The 19473-nt window shown below is 41.7% G+C and overlaps 1 protein-coding gene across 3 annotated transcripts in view; it reads right to left on the bottom strand.

Annotated features, from left to right (window-relative positions):
• Positions 1-19473, bottom strand: part of LOC124163639 (polypyrimidine tract-binding protein 1) — a 973136-nt gene that overhangs the window by 720942 nt on the left and 232721 nt on the right. For 2 of the 3 annotated variants that reach the window (XM_046540700.1, XM_046540691.1), the window contains one exon: positions 13249-13333. The exons of the other annotated variant lie outside the window; for it this stretch is intronic. In XM_046540700.1, the coding sequence (XP_046396656.1) occupies positions 13249-13254 (6 nt within the window). In that variant the 5' untranslated portion in view covers positions 13255-13333. The remainder of the gene's footprint in view (positions 1-13248; positions 13334-19473) is intronic. 3 annotated transcript variants of the gene reach the window in all.

Raw genomic sequence — 19473 nt, 5'->3', positions numbered from 1 at the left:
CTTAAACTCTTTACCGGCGCTCACGAGCCGAGACAAAGTGAGCGAATCACCGATCTAATTAGCACGAAAAACGCGTGGCGGCTTCTGCGGTAGAAATAAATGAAAGTCCGGCACCGAAGAGGAGAGACAGTTGGGAGCGAGGCAGGTGGAGCGCGCGTGAGCCGCCAGTCGGAAGGTCTCCTCTGAACTCCGCAATGCATTCGCAATAACGCGCAAGCTTAGTCCGCGCGTAATTGTTTTAATGAACGACCTCAGCGCGGTCCGCAAAACCAGAGGCGCCCACCGCTTCGGTGGGCCTGGGTGCACCGCCGCCAATTTAATTTCTAAACGCGGAGTAATTCGGAAAGTACGAAGCAAGAGGAAGTGGGAACCACTGGCCAATGGAAACTGGGGCGCCCAAAGCCACGCTCCGAGAGACTGCCTCAATTTCATTTTTGAAATATGTACTTCTGATTCCACTTAACTCAAAATAACTGCGACTCATACAGTAAGTAATCACCGTGTACAAACAAGGGACAGACAAATATGCAACTACATTTTCAACGGAAACCAATAGGATTTAATGAAGAATGAGTACACAAAATGAAATCCATAGCGGCCTTGACGATGGAGATAATTTTTAACCATCTTACAGAAACCTATGGCTTGGGATCCCTTGGTTTAAAGGACAGAAAGGCAACGTAAAATACGTGTTTTTGAAAGGTAATAATAAGAACATAACGATAGAACATGTGCAAAACAGGATTTCAAATTAGAATGACGACATGGCCTAAGTCGCGCAACAAAAATAGTGAAACTAAACTATGTTTGAAAGACTAGTGAAATCATTTGCACAACAATTAGTCATGAGGAGATTAAAATTATATTATTCTACCCGCGAAAGTCTGTTTACTAGGAGTATTTTCGAATCACACCGGCCTGTCTCAACTCAACTCACGAGGCCTACTATCTATCACCCTCTATTAAGATTATACGGATGACAGAATCCTTTTGATCCCAATACAGCGTCAAAGCTAAAATAGATACGCAGAGGAAGACGGTTTCAATGATGCAAGAGAGACAATTCCTCGATAAAAATAATATTAAAGAAAATTTATTCCATAAAGTATAAGCAGATGATATTTGCTTTTTTTTAATTTCCATGCCGCACTTCCGCATTATCATCAAGCAATAGAACGATTCTCACCTATGATAATGATTAAGGAAGTTGCAAAATTCACCTTTAGGCAAGAAATTACCGGTAAATCCCTTATCCATACTTATACATGAGATGGAAGTGACAGTTGACAAGGGAAGAATGGAAGGATTTGATGGGGCAAAAATACACGTGACGAGGGAGAAATAGAATCAAGAAGTTTAACACTGATGGGTAAGGTATTGTGAGCTGCGATTCACGTTGTCAATATCGGCCTAGTAGGAATAAAATACAAAAAAAAACGAGTAGACAGCTACACTTAGAGCAAGCAGAGCGGAAATGGGACATATCGAACGATTCCGACGAGCTACGCACCGAGGGAATATTAATGAGACATGACGTCGTTAAACTCATAAAACTGTCTGGATCTTCAACGGCGAGGGACGCAAAATAAGATATTCTACTCATTAAACGGTAATCTACCTATTCTCACTTAGGCCAGTATCACTGTACCACCAGAAATATTCCACACCTTATAGGTTATTGTCTAAGATACTCCACTACCACGATGGTAGCATACCATTTCCACCGCGATTAAAAATGAATTACAGCCATATTCCGTACATAAAATGCCGCTAAGTAAATTGAAACATGGAAAGAGCAAGAACGCCTCCAAAATAATGAAACGCATTTGCAAACAATGAGTAAAATGTTGCTGAGGAGAATAGGAAAATTAAGTCACCCAAACAAAATATTGGGATATTAAAAGAACTCGTAGAAACGAAAGCCCGTCGTGCCACTGCCTTTTTAGTGCTGGCAGTAAAAATTGATGCTTGATGGTGTGAAATGATGACGAATGTTTATACATAACGAAAGCATTTTTCTCTTGCTAACGCCAAATGGCAGAATTTTAATTCAGAAATTCCTTAACCAAATTACAGGTTAATCGTTTTCCATACATAATTTTGGACTTAAAATCCAGGAGTATATTATTTTGATTTCTTATTTATACTAGAAAGTAGAGTAACTAAAGTGCTGTGGCATGTTATCAAATGCGAAGTAAGATGTTATTTTAAGTGGTGGTTTAATGAAAATAAAATCTTAACATAAATGGCTATCGACTCAGTAAATCGTTAACAAACATTTTTCGGCCTAAAAATGTTCTTTCGACTAAAAAGCTTGCCTGCAATCCTACTTTCAAACTCTCTGTCAACCACCATGTACGCTAGAATACGAATTGTTTCACGTTCTCTTCCGTCACTCGTCCCAACAATCGACCATCTCCCCTCGCTCCCCTCCAAAATATGATCATCCATCAATCCCCTTCATTACGAAACCGTCAACTCCTTATCACTATTGGAGGCACCAAACCTCGACAGGTGTTACTCGACCTTGAATTTCTAACTTTTAGCAGCAAGGAAATAAATAAGCCATCCAAGCATTTACTTAATAAGTTGAATAACTCCCTCTCACGATCAAAGTCGACAAGAATTCACCATCCAACCAAATCATAATTCCAATTTTCCAAGGTTTCCCAATGAATATTTGCATTCATTCAGGAATCCACTGCACTTGGTTTACAACACATTTTACATTAAATTTAGATAAATATACATATTACTTTACATTTACGGCCTTGCCCATTGTTGGAATTTTAATGTATTAGAGAAGACATAAGTTAACAAATCACTTCACTAGTATTTCTGTTACATTATTGGCGAATGTTCTCCACAGTAGATATTCCAAAGATTCTTGAATCAATGATGAATAATTGAATGAATGACCATGACGAAGTTCCACGCCATTAATTTCAAAGCGTATCTCAGTTCCGTCAATACCTGAAAACAAACATATAATGGAAGAAGTAAAGATGAAATAATAGCAAATTTTCAATTGTTCATCCCAAAAGCCCGGAATCTATGAAAAAGAAGAATCGACTAAAATGGGAGAGTAAAATATCAGGATGGATGAAAAAAAGTGTTTCACGACGAGATTGACGAGACAAGACGAGACAAACAAAAATTGAATAGAACGAGAATCCTTCATTATTGTCAGCAATAATAATAAGAATATTTTATTTCACTGCGATTCACAAATAAAACAGGAAATTTAGCCTTTCCGCCCTTGAAACCTTAATTTGAAATGAAGACGTTCTTCCCACAATCCCAACATAAAACTACCATCCTAAACACCAACACACCACCTTCCTGAATACGTTCACTTTTAAAAGCCGGAGTGATAAAGCGTAGTTAAATTGGTCAAACTTCCCCGAGTAGTCGAGAACTTATATCTCACCCACAATTTTTCGGCATTAAAGATTACAGGCCACCCAGCGACAATAAGGAAATAGGAGTAAAGCTTAAGGCGACGGCGCGGAGGAGACGGAGACAGAAATGGGAGCGACGAAAAAACTTGGGGGAAGAAAGAAATTACAAAAATGAAGGGTTGATGCGTTATGTCGAGGGGGGAGGGAGGACGTGGAGGACGGGGGAGAGGTGGAGTGAAGAGGGGAGGGGAGATACGGCCCACCTCCAGAGCCTCATTAGCGATGCCGCTTCAAACGAGAGGGCAGGACGAGGGGTGGGCGGGGGTGGGTGGTTCACGGAAGGTGACGCCAGACACACCCCTGGTTTTCTTTTTAACGGGGGGCGAAAAAGGGGATGGGGCCCACTGAGGTTTTGGAGTAGGGCAGAGGTGGGGAAGACCCCCCGCGGTGTTTACGGAAGGGAGGGACGAGATACGGTCGAGATTAGACAAGGGCCCCACGGCCGGGAGATGTCACAACTGACACATGGAAACGCGATCAGATCGGAGCGAATTTTGCAACCCGTTCAACGAAATCGCAACAGGGCACTTATTTGTTACGCCGAGCGATGAAACGCGCACTGCCAAACATTTTGGTCATCACTTTAGAGCAATGCATTTAAATTATAGAAACTTTCAACGATTAAACTTCATCTCATAATCATGAACAAGCCAGACTGATAAATTAACTGAAAACTAACAATGTCCTCATCCGCAATGCAAGCATAGCTAACCGTGTCCAGAATAAACCTAATTTCATGCCTTTGCCCAGCCCTTACGCCGAACTGAAGAAGGGCTTACGTTGGAAGGCGGATAGGCACAAGTAATAACTTAAATAGCCAAAGACCACGTTACCCGGTAACTACCTTTATCTAATTTCGAGTGATACGTAATAATTAAATTTTTTCTCCACAGTTGAACATTCCAAAGATAGGTGTAACTGTCTCTCCAAGCTTCTCTATGTTTGTGCATTGTTTTATATGCTCTAAGGATAGGACCTTCCATCTCGTCCGATATCATTTTATTCTTATGTCTGCCGTTTCCTCGCTTTGATGTAATTTTCCTTCGATTTGCTACGCACGGAAGAAATTATTTTTGAGCATCTAATACAAAAGACGCGATTAGCAGTACTACGAGGCATAGTTCACGGGATGTATCATAATTTCCACCGAATTATTAATATGAGCGAAAAATAAAAAAGAAGCGGTCCTCACTGAGGTATCAGAGGTGGGGGCACGACTCCCTCCCCCGTCTGTTTCTGGGGGGTGAAGCAGGAGGAGCAGGGAAAAAGATATGACCGAGATTAGACGAGTGCCCCACGGCTGGGAGATGTCACAACTGACGCCGGTGAGACGCGATCAGATCGAAGCAAATTTTGCGACCCCTTCACCGAAAAACCCTTTTGGCGTTTTTCGGGACGACGTCCGGCGTAATTACAGTTTACCCGCGAGCGAGTGGATGGGACCCTGACAAAAGAATTAACAAGATACCGGGGAAAACTCTCGTGAAGAGGAGGGGATGGGTTAAAAAAAAATGTTCCCAAGATATCACTGTCGGCGACGGAAACGGGAAAGTAAGATTTCAGAGATTTCCTCCGGAGTGCTTCTATTCAAAATTTCTCTCGGTTGCTCACTGAGGCCTTCATTTCCCTTTCACGGAAAGTCGTAATAACCCATTTTTGGCGTACAAGTGATCATTTTTAGTCGTAAATGACTTCCCTAACATGAGTCTTTCACAAACGTGGGCCTTCATTAAGATTTTGACCTCAGAGACTCACGGCTCCCTTAACGTTCTTTACCTGTGTGAAAAAAAAACCGAATAAAATTCATGCTTCCTGAAATATTTCCAAATCTTTCTCACCTCAAAAAAACTCCATAGCGTGCGCTTGATTAACCAGTTACGTATCACAAAAAGGACGATCACCGAAATTAACGCTTTAAAATAGTGACTATACCACAAAAATTGCACACGTTTCCTTCAGAAATCATATTATCACGTAAGAGCGACTTTTTATAAAGCAGTCACACTTGAAACAAGAGCTACATTCCGTAAAATGTTCTCGGGATCGCCACCAGGTCAGGAACTGCACAACTGCCGACGCGTCTTAAGTACTTTATGACAAGGCTGTGACTCGCAGCCTTGAGGACGATGGTCTAGTCGGACATCGAAACGTCGACAGTTATACAGTTTCTGACCCGGTGGCGATCCCGAGAACATTTTACGAAGTCCATTCGCCGGGAAATAACTAAATCTTTCTTCAAGAGCTACATTTAACGTAAATAAAAATTGATATACGTCAACTATGCTTCACTTTGAAAGTTGTTTTTGAAAGGTGAGGGTAAACGATACAACAAACCACACCACAAGAGTGTGAAATTCACACACGCAGTGTGAGGAGGCATGTTCCTTTCTGTGAACCATCTGCGATCTCTAAAACTCCTGTAAAGCAGTAAATTATCGCGCGTGGATTTTTTTTACTAGGACCCTTAAGCTCTTTCATCAAGCTAAGAAAACGCGACCACAGATTTTCGGTGATTATTTGGTAGTAATTACCGGCTGTTTTAACTCTACCATGATGAAAACACCATAGTTATAATTTTTTAAAACCATTATCGATGCAATTCCATTAAAACGTCGTGAATAGCAACGATCCTTCGAACAATCAATGTTTACAACGGTGCCTTTGGAGTACAGCAATTGATGAGAAGTTCTTCCTTACTACCACGAGAACGATATCTTTCTATGCCTTCTAACGAAAATAACGTGTAATATACATCTAGCAACTGCCAAATTGACGGGGGAGATAGAAAAAAAACCTCTTTGGCAATTTTTAACACTATAGTTAAATTATGATCACTAAAGACTTTGTTTACATCATTGTATGAGTAAAAGTTCACTATATGAATCCCGAATTTACTCAGCCTTTCAGTTTAAACGAGAGTGACCTAGCCACTACGAGAAAACGAGAGGAAGGATAACAACAAGTGGAGAAGAAGAGTTGATCGTTGAAAAAAAAACTTAAAATTATTTATTACCGACGCGATATTAAAGATAATGGAAGTCCACCTCACCGAAACGAGTATGATAGTGATATATAACATATAACCGTATAACACACATCTGCCTTAGTCGGCCAAAAAAACATATACATGCATTGCCAGCGACGAGATAAGAAACCAAAACATGAACGTCAGAGCACAGCGGCGACAAAATACGAACAAAAAGAAGGGGTGCACAAAAGACATTACATCTCCCGTCCAAAACAGATTTCGGTTGGCCCGCGGTCTGGGCGAGCGAGTCAAGCCGGCGAGTGTAGTACCCCCTGGCGGTGGGCGGCGGTACCGCGACGACCTCCGGAGTGGCGCGCCGCCCCCACCGCCTCTCGCGTTCGGATCGGCAATTATTATTGAGCGTGGGAGAGAATAAACGTCCCGCGCTCGAGATCATGGCGAGAATGATGGGCTGACGCAAATACATCCCCGGCAAAAAAAAGGAAGTCCGAAACAATGAACACTCGACGCATGAGGAGTCTTAAAAAAATGAGCTCACTCCTGACGACCAAGTTCCAACCAAATACTCGAACAATTAACTCGGCGACGGAACTATCCAGATGAATAAAAATGTCAGTCTATTTATAGTTACAGCAAGAGCGTTTAGCATGCATCACCGCTGTTACATAAGTAGATCCAAATTCCAAAAATGACTATTTTCATACTGGAATTTGAAAATAAGGAAAATGTAGACTTTTAAATGGTATTCCCTAATGGTTACAGAAAGATGCAACTTCTTTTAAGCGAGATGAAAGTAGACGTGGAAAACAAAGATTCAGTCATCATAAAAACTTAACTTAAACAGCACGAAAATCTTTAGAAAACCATTATAACTAGAACTCATTAATTGTTAAAAAAATAAATTATGATTAAAATTCGTAATTAACTGCTGAAACGGGTCGATAAAGCAAATTTAATGCCAAACTAATAATATAGGCGTTTTGGGAATGTGGCAATGAAGACAAACAAACAGTTCTTTCAGCTTCATTGTACCTGTGATTATAACGGTTAGCTACAATAAAAATTTTTAAGTAAGTGTTACACGTGACTAACAGTGCAACGATTAGCGCATATAATTTGCACAAAGATTTGAAAATAAATTAAAGAAAACCGGTTGGACATGCGATTCACCTCAATAATTGCTGACGGTGGACAAAAAAACCTACAAATAATTGCTTTTAATAGGCCTACGTTATCTAGTCTAACGGGCAGAAGAACCTCTCATGATTTCCACCAGGTAAACAGCCGTTACACCAAGTGGTTCGAGGTGTATTGAGTACGTCCGTTGACCGTGAAGACGGAAGTACTCATTCTTCCTTCGCAATTGAATGAAAACGATTTTAACCTCACGAGAACCACACTGCGTGCGAGCGGACGAGATGAATGAAAGGAAAAAATACCTGGATCGGCCCAAGGGACGCTCGATTCTCTCGTGACCACTGAGACGGACGGCATTAGTCTGGGTCATTACACACCTACAGGATTCCGGAGGCCTCCTCAAGGTCTGAGCTACCTTTGACCGGAACACGCATCGTATCGCCATTTCTATTCGTACTGATATCCAAATCAACCTAAGAAAACATCATTAAATCCAAATGCACTAATTCGCTAAATCGACAAAACAAAAATAACAATAAAGATACTTAGCATATATGAATGGATAGTGTATTAAAGGGCGAAAGGATACTAAAACCGCAAGAGAGATATAACTGCGGAGGCGAGGAGGTAGAGAACAAGTTAAAAGGACATAATCAATAGAAATAACCAAATAGCCGAACATAATAACGAAATGACACGTGGAAAGTGAGATAAGAGAAAATGATCGGTGAATTGTTGCTAACATGCCTCACTTAAATAGTGGACAGTTATTAGAAAAATAATAACCATGAAAAAAATCAATAATTCCTTTAAAACAACAAAAAGTGACCGTCGTCAATTTTCTATGTCACTCAACGCATCATTTATTAACGCACTGAATATCTCCGCACTTCATCCATTCGTGGCCTCGTGTTTAATTCCTGGCGACCAATAAGTTCTCCGATCCCCTCTTGGATGTTGTGTGGATGACACTTGAAGTACGTCACTCCATCCGTCAGCTGGGAAGCCATGCTGTTGTCCCATTACGTTAAGAGCGGGCCAATGCAAGAGCAAGGCTATTCTCCACCCTCCTTTCCTAGCCGCCCCTAATGGCGAAAATAGTCCGAGTTACCGGAAGCGTTTCCCTAAATAGCATATCGGCTGTACACGCTCCATCACTTTCACACTCTGCTTGCTGTAAATCCGTTACCGTCACGTGTCAGATGAGCATAACGATAGCTAAGTTCTAACAGCACGTATCTCAAATTCAGCTGGTTTGAGACAGGTATTTTAAACAAAGTGTAATAACAATACAATAATAAAATACAGGCAAAAAACAACTCTTTGTTCGCAAATGAATGTTTTTTTTTTTAGTTTTACGAACTTTTGGTTTTCAATTTCAGTGTACAAGTAAAAAAAATTAATCGTGTTTTTGCTCTCCTGAAATGTAGCTATTTTTGAGATACGTGTTGTCAGAACTTAGCCATCGACAAACATTTTGGGCCAATTCTTCCTAAGAGAAAGATACTCACAGGGTTGGATAACTGCGTTAAAAGAAAATATGAAGACTACCTCTAAAAATACATGCAGGTTGGAAAGTGAAGGTGAATCAATTGGTGAACATAAAACAACTGAAGACACAAGTGCAAGATCTAGATAAAAACCAAACACTTAAGTTTAAAGAAAAATGAGAAAATAATAATGATTCTAGCACTCGGAGAGTAGAGCACAAGTTTTCAACCATGTCTGCTGAACTTATTTGGGACCTTCATGTAAAAATAATTATATCTACTGGTAGAGAGGGACTTTCGTGAAAACTCATTCTTGCAAAAAAATTTTCATTAGCTGATTCTTGCAATAAGGTTTTCAAGTATTCTCTAAGCTAATACTCCCGACACCCACGATTTCAGAGGCATTGCGCTAATGCAGTTCTCAGCAGAGAAATCGAAGAAGAGAAATACTATCGAATATACCCACGAATCCAAAATGAATGAGTGGATACAGGAGACTCAACATGCTACACACGTAATCCCACGCGGCATGCGTCCCACGGGCGGCGATACATTAATAACGACGAAGAGAATTTCTTCACAACAACAACGCAAATCTAACTCTTGAGGAGAAATTAAAATCACGCCCACTTCGATACCAACTTTTCCCAGAGCAGTTCCGCAGACGACTCTCATTACTTCGCGGTGGCAAAAAATAAGATTTGCGAAGGAGACAAAAATTACGACCCCTAAGTACACTCTCCGTAGAACGATATGATCCATTGATGCTGCCTCCTACACGTTATGGACCGGATACGACATCGAAAAACTCATCCGTGGTCAACTATCGATTCAGGGAATACGTGTTCGAATGCCGGCTAAGGAAAATGACTTTTCCACTGAAGAATTGTTGCACATCTATAATACGTCGAAATAAAACTTGCGATTACATAAGGGAAGAGAGGAAAACCACAGAAGCCATTAAATTACCCTTTCAGGTTCCGCAACTCAGTTACTATTTGGGAGACGAAAACAGACGAAGCGACAGATTGGTGGAAATTGTGGTGGAAATTACGCTCATGAGTAGCCGAAAACTTATGAAATATCGTAATACGGGAAAAAATGAGAAGAAGAACAAGAAATTACACGGTAAAGAAAAATATAACGGAATAGATGAACAGAAGGCAAAAAAATACACTGATAGATACAGGGACCAGGCATTTCAAAGTTAAAATTTCCATGGAAAGTACAAGTACAAAACACGTGTTTCCCTCTCCCTTCCAATTCCACTACGTTACATTCCAAGACCTTAAGAAAAGATACTTTAGAAAACGATTAAGGTTTGAGTTAGTGGAAATTACACACCTCTGCAGTGAAAACAACTTCGCTGAAACCCGCATTATTTTTCAAATTGAATGGGGTTACAACACCCTTATGCCGAAATCTAGACTGAGACGATCGTGAAACTAATAGACTAATTGTAAGATGATGATGGCACAAATGAGTAAAAACCCGGGTCGGTTTGAAATAGTGAGAAATATTATAATTCATTGTGTACCCTGATGTACTATTATTGTATTATTGGGGCACAAGTCTCCCGCCTATACACTATACAGTTTCAGGCATTCGTGAACTCTTTTCCTCTTCTCTTTTATCAACCGTCTTCCTCCTCTTAAATTATATATTATGTCCCATACAATTACTGGGAGCCGGATATGAAAAGCAACATTACCATCACACTTTCTCAAGACACCCTTTGGATGAACATTCATATCATAAGATTTGATGGGTAAATTGATAAAGTCCCGATACTTAAAACTAATCATAAATTAGGGAGGCCCGAACGAAAGCCGATATACGTTTTTATCACCTCCCACGACTACTAACATCTAACCTCTATTTCTACATTTTATTCAGCACATATTCCAGACAAAACCTTAATATATTTTCGGTAACTAAAACAATTAATTTCATTTTGCCTTCTTAAAAGTTTTATTGATTACCATACGAGTGAATACGTGAGATTGCTGCCATGTAAAGAAAAATCCTCGGCCGGGGTAAAATACTGTTTCCATCTAAATTATGCGATGAAGGTAATTGGACGGTACCGAGGATGAAAAATAAGGAATAAGGAATGCAGTTGGCATTGTTCCGAATCAAGAGCATAACTAAAGTTCCCTCCAGCATGGATGTAGAGGGGTCGTCCAAAACAAAACAGCGAAGATGAGGGAAGAAAATGCATGCATGCGGGAAGAAATTCACAAGCGGACCAGCCCTTAGCTCCGGGGTAGTCACGACTACAGTGAGAGACCCATCCAAGGGGCGATGCCTGCCCGAGGACAACACTCGCACGGTGAGCAAAATGGTCCACCGCAATGTTCCACATTGGCATTTCACGATCGTGAGACCAGAATATAATAGGCTGAGAAAACGACCACCAATCCAACTACACTTATATGCGAAATCATGCAGAGATTCTGATCGAATATCACCACACATTTCTGCGATTTCTGGCTTTATCTTTTAGAATAGATTTAATGAGTTAGGCAATCCTGCGACAGGGAAACCACCGAACCTGCGATTCAAATCAATAATTTGCGCTTAAATACCAACGATATTTTTAGGGAGGTAATCCACCGGTTTCAGGTGTGACCTCAAGAAAATAAAATAACATGTCCCCAAGCAGATAAGACTACTGATATGAATTTTGATAGCGAAATAGTTTTTCCTCACATTATAACCACCCATAGAACAATACAAATTCTTCATTCTTCCCTTCCATTTTTTCACCCAATGTTATTTTGTGAAAGGCATAAAAATTATTGGCGAAAACAAGACTGAAATCGTAGGCTCAAAAGGGCGATTCCCAGCTGCTTGAGCGCATATCACCATGAATCGCCTGTTAGATAATTAACAAATTGATTTGTAAAAAAAAACATATACTTAAGAGAGAAAGTGAAGATAAGAGTTAGGAATGAGTGAGGAGACATACAATGCAGAAACGCGAGTCAACATTTTTAAGTCCCAACTGACAGATAACGTGCGGAGCACCAAAGATTTCTACAACTCAACGGTAAGTTTCAAAGACCATTCGAAAAACTTTCTTCACAACGAGATTTCGAATGCTAGTCCTCACGAATAGGATCAACACAGCGATCGATCCTCAAGGAAGGCCTAAAACCGGCTACAAAGTTCACGGAGAAATTGCGATTGATTACGTTAATATTCGCGGGAATTCGCGAGAAATGCGTGGGCGGAAGGAAGTGGAAGTTATGACGGTGGAAGTTAGGGAGGCGGGCCGAGAGAACACGGCTCACACTTTCCCACGGGAATCGCCCGGCGGCAGGGGGAGCTGTTGAAGTCAGGAGGAGACGGGGGAAAATCCGCGGGAAAGAAAGAACCAACTCCAATTCATGACATTGGTGCCAATTGTAGCAACCAACGCAAAACGGATATCCATACACGCGGCTCATCGTGCCATTTAGAGAAATACAAAAAAAACGTCACCCATGTAAAACATTAGATGGATGTTGACATTAAAGATAGTCACTTTTCCACAATTACATAAATGCGTACAACGTGTTTCGGCTCACAGAGCCATCATATGGTACTAGACAAATGGGAAAAATGCAACAACCTTTAATTTCAATACGTCGAACTTCCATTATATCATGCCTGAAACGGTTGAATTTATGATATTGACTGAAGTTAAGAATGCCGATGATTATCCACACACGAATTTCATGTAAAGTAACCGTTTTTGCACCGCATGAAATATTTCAGCACTCCCAAACGTAATGACACATCAGCAAGAAAAGGATATAAACCACCTCGGGAATTATCGCAGAAGAAAACGAAAAGTATTTATCAGCAACGTCTAAATAGCATCATTAATTAGAAGATTTCCTTTTGCAGAGAAGACGAGTGAAATCTCTTTTTCACAATACTCTATTCCTTCAAATAATTGACCAGTGCCCCAACAAGCTTTTCATCCAATACCGGCCAATGTAAGCTTTTCATCCAATACCGTCCAATATAACTGTAATGAACAATTACCGTATCATGGCCAACGCCACAGCAAAATGAATAGACATTAAAACATATCACAATTACCACACATTATCGTGATAGCGACAAATTAATAATAACATGCAAAGCTAAACGTACAAGTAAAATGAATTAGATAACTCACCACCATATATAATCCGGGAAGGCGATGTTCTTTAACACACGGGGTGACGTGACTACAAAACAGTGCACCTGACAGATGCCCTTACCTGAAATTAAGAACAACTTGATTAATATTAACTTACACAAATACACATCAACAATGCAATAAGAATCCAATACTTAAACATCTTAGCTCGATCCGATTAAGAACATTTTGCATTCAAAATAAATAAAAAACTCTTCGAAAAAAAAATTTTAAACGGGGACAAAATCGACCAGAACAATGAGAAACAAATAAAGGCAAGGCACTGCACCGGAGAAAAATACGAACAATACGTTATGATCCACCTAAGAACGTGCCCATGATTAAGGTCTGTGGCTTACGTTCCAATCACCCGCGAACATCACGCGCAACCTCGCCTTGGCCAATTAATTCATGCATGCACCGAGCACGGCACTGGGACTTGCGACAAGGAGAAACAAAACAATGCCGGGACAGGTAAAAAAAATTCGCAGCGCGTAAAAAAGAGAAGAATGAATTCGGGGGCTTTAGATTTGGCAACGCCGCATAGCCCAGAGTCTATTAATTCTTGGTGGGAACGGATGGGGGGGAGGAGGAAAAGGAAAAGAGAAGGGGAATGATAAAAGGAAAAGGAAGACATGGCATTAGGATCCGATTGTGAGACAGTCCCAGCGAAAAGTTCACTCAAGAGCGGATATAATAAGTTTGAGAATAAAAAGTAAGATTTTTTTTCAAAGAACATGTCCTAATATAAAGGAAATATCAGTAATTCATATTTCAGCACATCTACACGTCATGAAAAAAAACACATTTTCAACAATTCAGCGCGGACACAGAATCCGCTAACAACAGAAAATCGCCATTATCTGACATAAAAAAACTACGCAACTCTACATTTTAACATAGGTAATTCCTAAGTATAACTTCACCATATATTTTAACAAAGAGATTGCATTCCAGCGACCAAATTCTCAAGGAGACTGTGGGGTTAAATATTTAAATTCCAATCTAGAAATATTTGAAGAATGTTGAAATATTTCAACAGCCTTTGTAAGAGAATTCCATATTTAAGAAAGCATAGGCAGTGAATTTTTTTTTAAATACTTATAGGGAAAAGCAGAAAACAGAAAGGAAGGATGAAAGAAGAGAGGTGAAATGCTAAGAGGGACGGATACGATCTGCTGGCGAGGGGCGAGAAAGAAGAGAAAGCAAGGAATCAACATAAAACAGGCGCCAGAAGGAAGAAGACGCGATTGCCTGTGTACTACGGTAAGAATGTACGGCGAATTCTAGCAGTAAGAATTAGTGACGACAAAACACTTTAGGCGGATAAACTATTCCCCCTCGGTCCCAGATTTTCTGGAAAACTGTGCCATCCCTCCAGAAGTCGTCAAGTCGTCGTTGACGGATTTCATGATCGATACTGATGCAAACCTAGGAATTATAGTTTGGCTAAATTATATTCTTAACCTTCCTGGAACAAGGATTCCTAACTTTCAATAGGCTCCACAGCATCCATACCGAACAGTACGCCGAGTGCACCGTTAAATAAAAGATAATACGCCACAAAGAAAATAAAAAATGCATTCTCCACTTCAACGAGTCATGTCACACGCCCCTGCGGCATCTCTAATGACGAAAATGAAGATGCAAATTCGAGTCAACGGGAGTCAAGGCAAACGATGATTCATTGAGCTTATCCTTGCCACAGGGTAGTCCTTCATCCCATGGAAAAATAACGAATTATGAAATGCCTCGAAAATAGGTATAGTTATTAAAAAAACGATAGTGACAATAAAACCCTAAGCTAAAACGAAAACACGTTCTCCATCAGTTAATTTTTTTCCCTGAAGACTCATAATATTCTCTCAACCTCCCAACGCTCGAATGTCATGCGGAAACTTCCTGAAAACCTATCAACCAATATGGAATCCAATTTGCATTCGATCGATAAGCATTCAAACATATAATATTCACATTTCCATACTCAATTTGACGCGATCCGCACACCTCAAGAAACTCACACACACGAATTTTCTCCCGAACCAATGTTAGGGAAACGAGGGAGGGGGAATAAAAGGATAGGATTTTTAGATAGATTGAAAGGGAGCAGGCCTTACAGTGAATTGAAGAGGGCAGCGATGGAAGGAAAGGGAGGCACCCAGATCACTTCTTTAGTTATCCATGAAAACCTACCTTAATCGGTAGAATACTATACAACAACCTCAAATCAAACGAAACGAGAAACATCCCAACAAAAAAAATAGGGAAACTGAAAAATTGCGTGCAACAAGGTAGAAAAATTCCGCAGGGAGGAGCAAAATTCATCGGGTAGCCCAGACGGCGGAACGGCTCAACTGCTTGCGATGGGAAAAAATTAGAAGTGACTAGGGAGATCGAGCATCGTGAAACGAGGAGACTATTGGTGACGCATCTCAATCCAATAATACCCTCTCTCTCTTTCCTCCTCTCTCTTTGCAGCATCCCTCTGTGGCGGGAAGATGAGAGAGGGGTGAGGAAACAAGAGGCGGGGGCCTCAGGTGGGAGGAGAGGAGACATACAGGCTGGGTGGGCGGCGGGCATCCTTTGAAATGCAGTCGGGAACACGGTCGGGATGGGTAAAAAAAAATCAAGGAACCAGAGAGCCTCGAGGGAATCGACTACGAGAGACACGAGGAGGGAACGACGGACCACGTAATGCAGCTCCTTTGCCATTCGCGGAGCTAATTCCTCGTGAAAAATCAACGTGCCCGGGAACACCCGCCCCATTAATATACGCGGTGCAACGACCCCAACATTTCGCTAGGACAGAGTGGTATTCTGGCCGGAAAATAGCAAAATTTTCCCCGAATTATATCATTTTCCTTACTGTCGTCAGAAATAATACGAGAACACCACTCGCTTTCGTTCAAAAGCATGCATACTAGAAGTGACTTAAATAAATTCACCCTTGTTGGTCAATAAGTCTTCTTGGTATCGGAAATAATTCGAGAACATAACTCGCTTCCATTCTAAATCATGCATTCTAGAATTCACTAAAATGAATTCCCCCTGGCAGTCAAGGTGCCATCCTGGTATCGGAAATAATACGAGAAATATAACTCGTTTTCAAAATAAATCACGCATACTGGAAGTGAATCAAATGAATTCACACCCAGGAGGTCGAGATACAAAATTTGATAGCCACATGAGTTTGCTTGCTTGACAATTACACACCCGAATGGCATTCCAGAGATGTCAGAGAATTCGAGTTCCGGCACAGCCATTTTTAATTTTGCAAGGTGAATTTCGTCCATGGTCCTTACTATGATTTCGTCTTTGATGTGCATAAACTGAAAACATTTAGCACCTTATATCATCATATCCAAATCAAATCGATACAGAAAAACCTGTTGCACTACTATTAACAAAAGCGACTATATGAATACCACAAATGGATGCAGCGATGGATATTCAAGGGATAGCCTCAGGGACGAAAGAAAACAACAGACCCCCCAAGCAAGCTCTTCTCCTTCAGCACTTCACGCATAGCCGATTCGACACGCTCTGATGGCAAAACAGAGAACGACTAGCACCTCCTGGGCGGAAGTCCAGACAGAACGGAAGCGTTGATTGATGTGGAATCACAAAAGGAACGCTAACGTTTCTTCACGTTCACGAATTTTAACCATCCAAAATCCAACTATATATGACGAAAATAGCACAAATGTCTAGATTTAATCCTCTGTCTCATCGTTCTCATAACGCCATTATACCTTGGATTAGTTAACCTTCAATTTCACTGGTATGATCTTTACCAAAAATATGATTCGCTATCACTTATGAACTCTTTTTGATAACTAAAACAGGCAATATTTTTTAAATGAAAAATTTTATGAATTAATTTGTGATCTTCGAATTACTCGAGTACGATAAGATACAATTTGTAAAAAATTGCACGGGGACCGAGAACCGAACCATTGAATTCGACAATGCCACCTTAAATAAATGGGAAGAGGATGACATAACTTCAGCAAGGTTTAGTAGGTGGTGATCCATTATGCAAATATGTAAACAACTCTTACCAAAACCACTAAGGTATTCAAGCCCTCATCAGAAAGATGTTACCAATGCCAAAACTGATTACGCAAATTAGAGAGACAAGCAATTTATTTTGGTCCGTTGCAGCTCGCTTAGAGCACGTAGCACACCCAATGGACTACTAATAATAAGGGTACCAAGCACAGTAGTGCACAACGCATTGGCGCAGAAATGCAAATGTTCACCATTCGATTTGCTTTCCTCTCGTGAATACACGGTAACTCCTTCGCGGTATACGCGGGACGCTAGAAGTTACAGCATTGCGAGGAAGGCTTGTTGACCTGACATCCCCTCAGACAGACACGCAGGTGACCACGCTGTACAACCCGCCCTGGAGAGAGAGAGAAATATCCTGGAACATCGACTAACAACGCATGCGCGACCAATCAAACCCCACACGTGCAATTCCGAGACTTTTGGGCCAGAAGAAGAAGAGGGATGGAAGGTCGTTAGGACTTACAACCGAAGAGTTAGACTGGGACGAAGGCGGAGGAGGAAGAGGAGGATGAAGAAAGACAGTAATGGCAGAGGCCGGGGAAGGGTAAGGAAGGAGCCGGGGTGCTGAGCCGAGGAGGTCAGAAGGGGTAGAAGGTGCTCTCTCTTAAGGGGGCGGCTTACGGGGGGGGGGGGGAGCGGACGGTTTTGACGAGAGACGCGGGTGGGTGGGAGGAAGAGGCGATGGGGCGAGGAAATTGGGAGATTAGGTTGGATTGTGCGACCTGCCTCCCTGCTTCCCGACAACTCCCCCTCCGCCCCGCTGAGGGCTCAACGGCGGAGTTCGTAGGGGATATAACAGGGATAGGTGTGTCCGGACTAGAGGTGCGAGCCTTCCAAGAAAGCGGAGAGGGATTCTGGAGACGAGGACACAAAAGACATGCAGGAGAGAGGGGGAGAGAGGGCAGGGCACACAGAACGGTGGATTTCAGGGGGGGGGAGGGAGAAGGTAAGAAGGTCAAAGTGGGATGAGGACTGAAATCCGCTAAAAACGAGGGGTTTTACGAGATTTGGAAAATGGGATGTACAAGGCGTGGGGACAGCCATCTCGGGGTAGGGAGAGTAAATCTTGCGCGGAGGGAATGAGGGGAGGTTTGCACTAGAGGTGAGGGGGAGAGGGGTAAGACGGAAAGTGAGGGGTGGGGAAAAGAATAGTGAGACGACAAAAACAGGGGTCACGTAAGATTTAGCAGGAGGAAGAGGATAGATCTCGATACTCCTCAAAGCGAACGGAGGGAGAGAAGGAAACTTTTAAAGCAGGAAATCGGTATCGAAAATAAGGGATGGAAACGGATCCCTAAGGAGCCGGGATGGCTGGAGAAAATTGAGGCAAACATCTTCCTCGTGTCATGAAAGGACATTAATTACACCGGGGCCCAGTGCACCAATCCCCAAGAGCCTGATCGAAGCCAGACCCACCCCTTAAATACCCATCCGGACGCACAAGGGGGGGACACAATGAGCGATTGCAAATAGGGGAGATAGCACGGGGAGAAGACGAATTCGGAGGGAGCCTCCCCGCACGGACAGATTTCTCCGAACAATAAAAAAAAAGAAGTGTACAAACAAAATGACTTCGGGCGAAAAATGAGGATCCTTCGATTCCACCTGAAATTGAGAACGCTTTAAAAGGGACCCAGACGTTGGAGGCGTGGGGAGGGAGAAAACGATCTGACGTCGGATAGGGAAATGAGAGAAGTACACCTGAACTTTTTGACAAAGGCCAAGTCCTCCACGAAATTCCATGGAGACGGATCGAAATAGATTTGAGTCTCAGAAAACACGTAGGAAAAGAAAGGAAGTCTTCACGCACTTGGGAACCGATGCCAAGGAGACGAATAAAATGATGGATATTCTGATGAAACGAAAGTCAAGAGAGATGGTTAGAGAGAGGCAATGGCAGGGTCCGAGGTAAAAATCGAGAAAATGTAAGAGGAAACGGGATTGGACGAGGAGAAGAGGAGGATAATAGATGAGGTAAGAGGGGAGAGAGGGAAGCGATGACGGATAATTGATTAATGCCCTCGCAAGAAAAACTCTGCAAAGGATAAGATGACGGGGGGGATTGGAGGATTAAGCCGATCGCAGAAGAAAAGCCGGGGAAAATAACGAACCGAAGTTATGGAAAGGTGAGCGCCCTCCGGCAGTCGA

This window comes from Ischnura elegans, chromosome 1 (assembly GCF_921293095.1).
Source record: "Ischnura elegans chromosome 1, ioIscEleg1.1, whole genome shotgun sequence".
Classification (NCBI taxonomy): Eukaryota; Metazoa; Arthropoda; class Insecta; order Odonata; family Coenagrionidae; genus Ischnura; species Ischnura elegans.
This window is presented reverse-complemented; position numbering and strand designations above follow the sequence as displayed.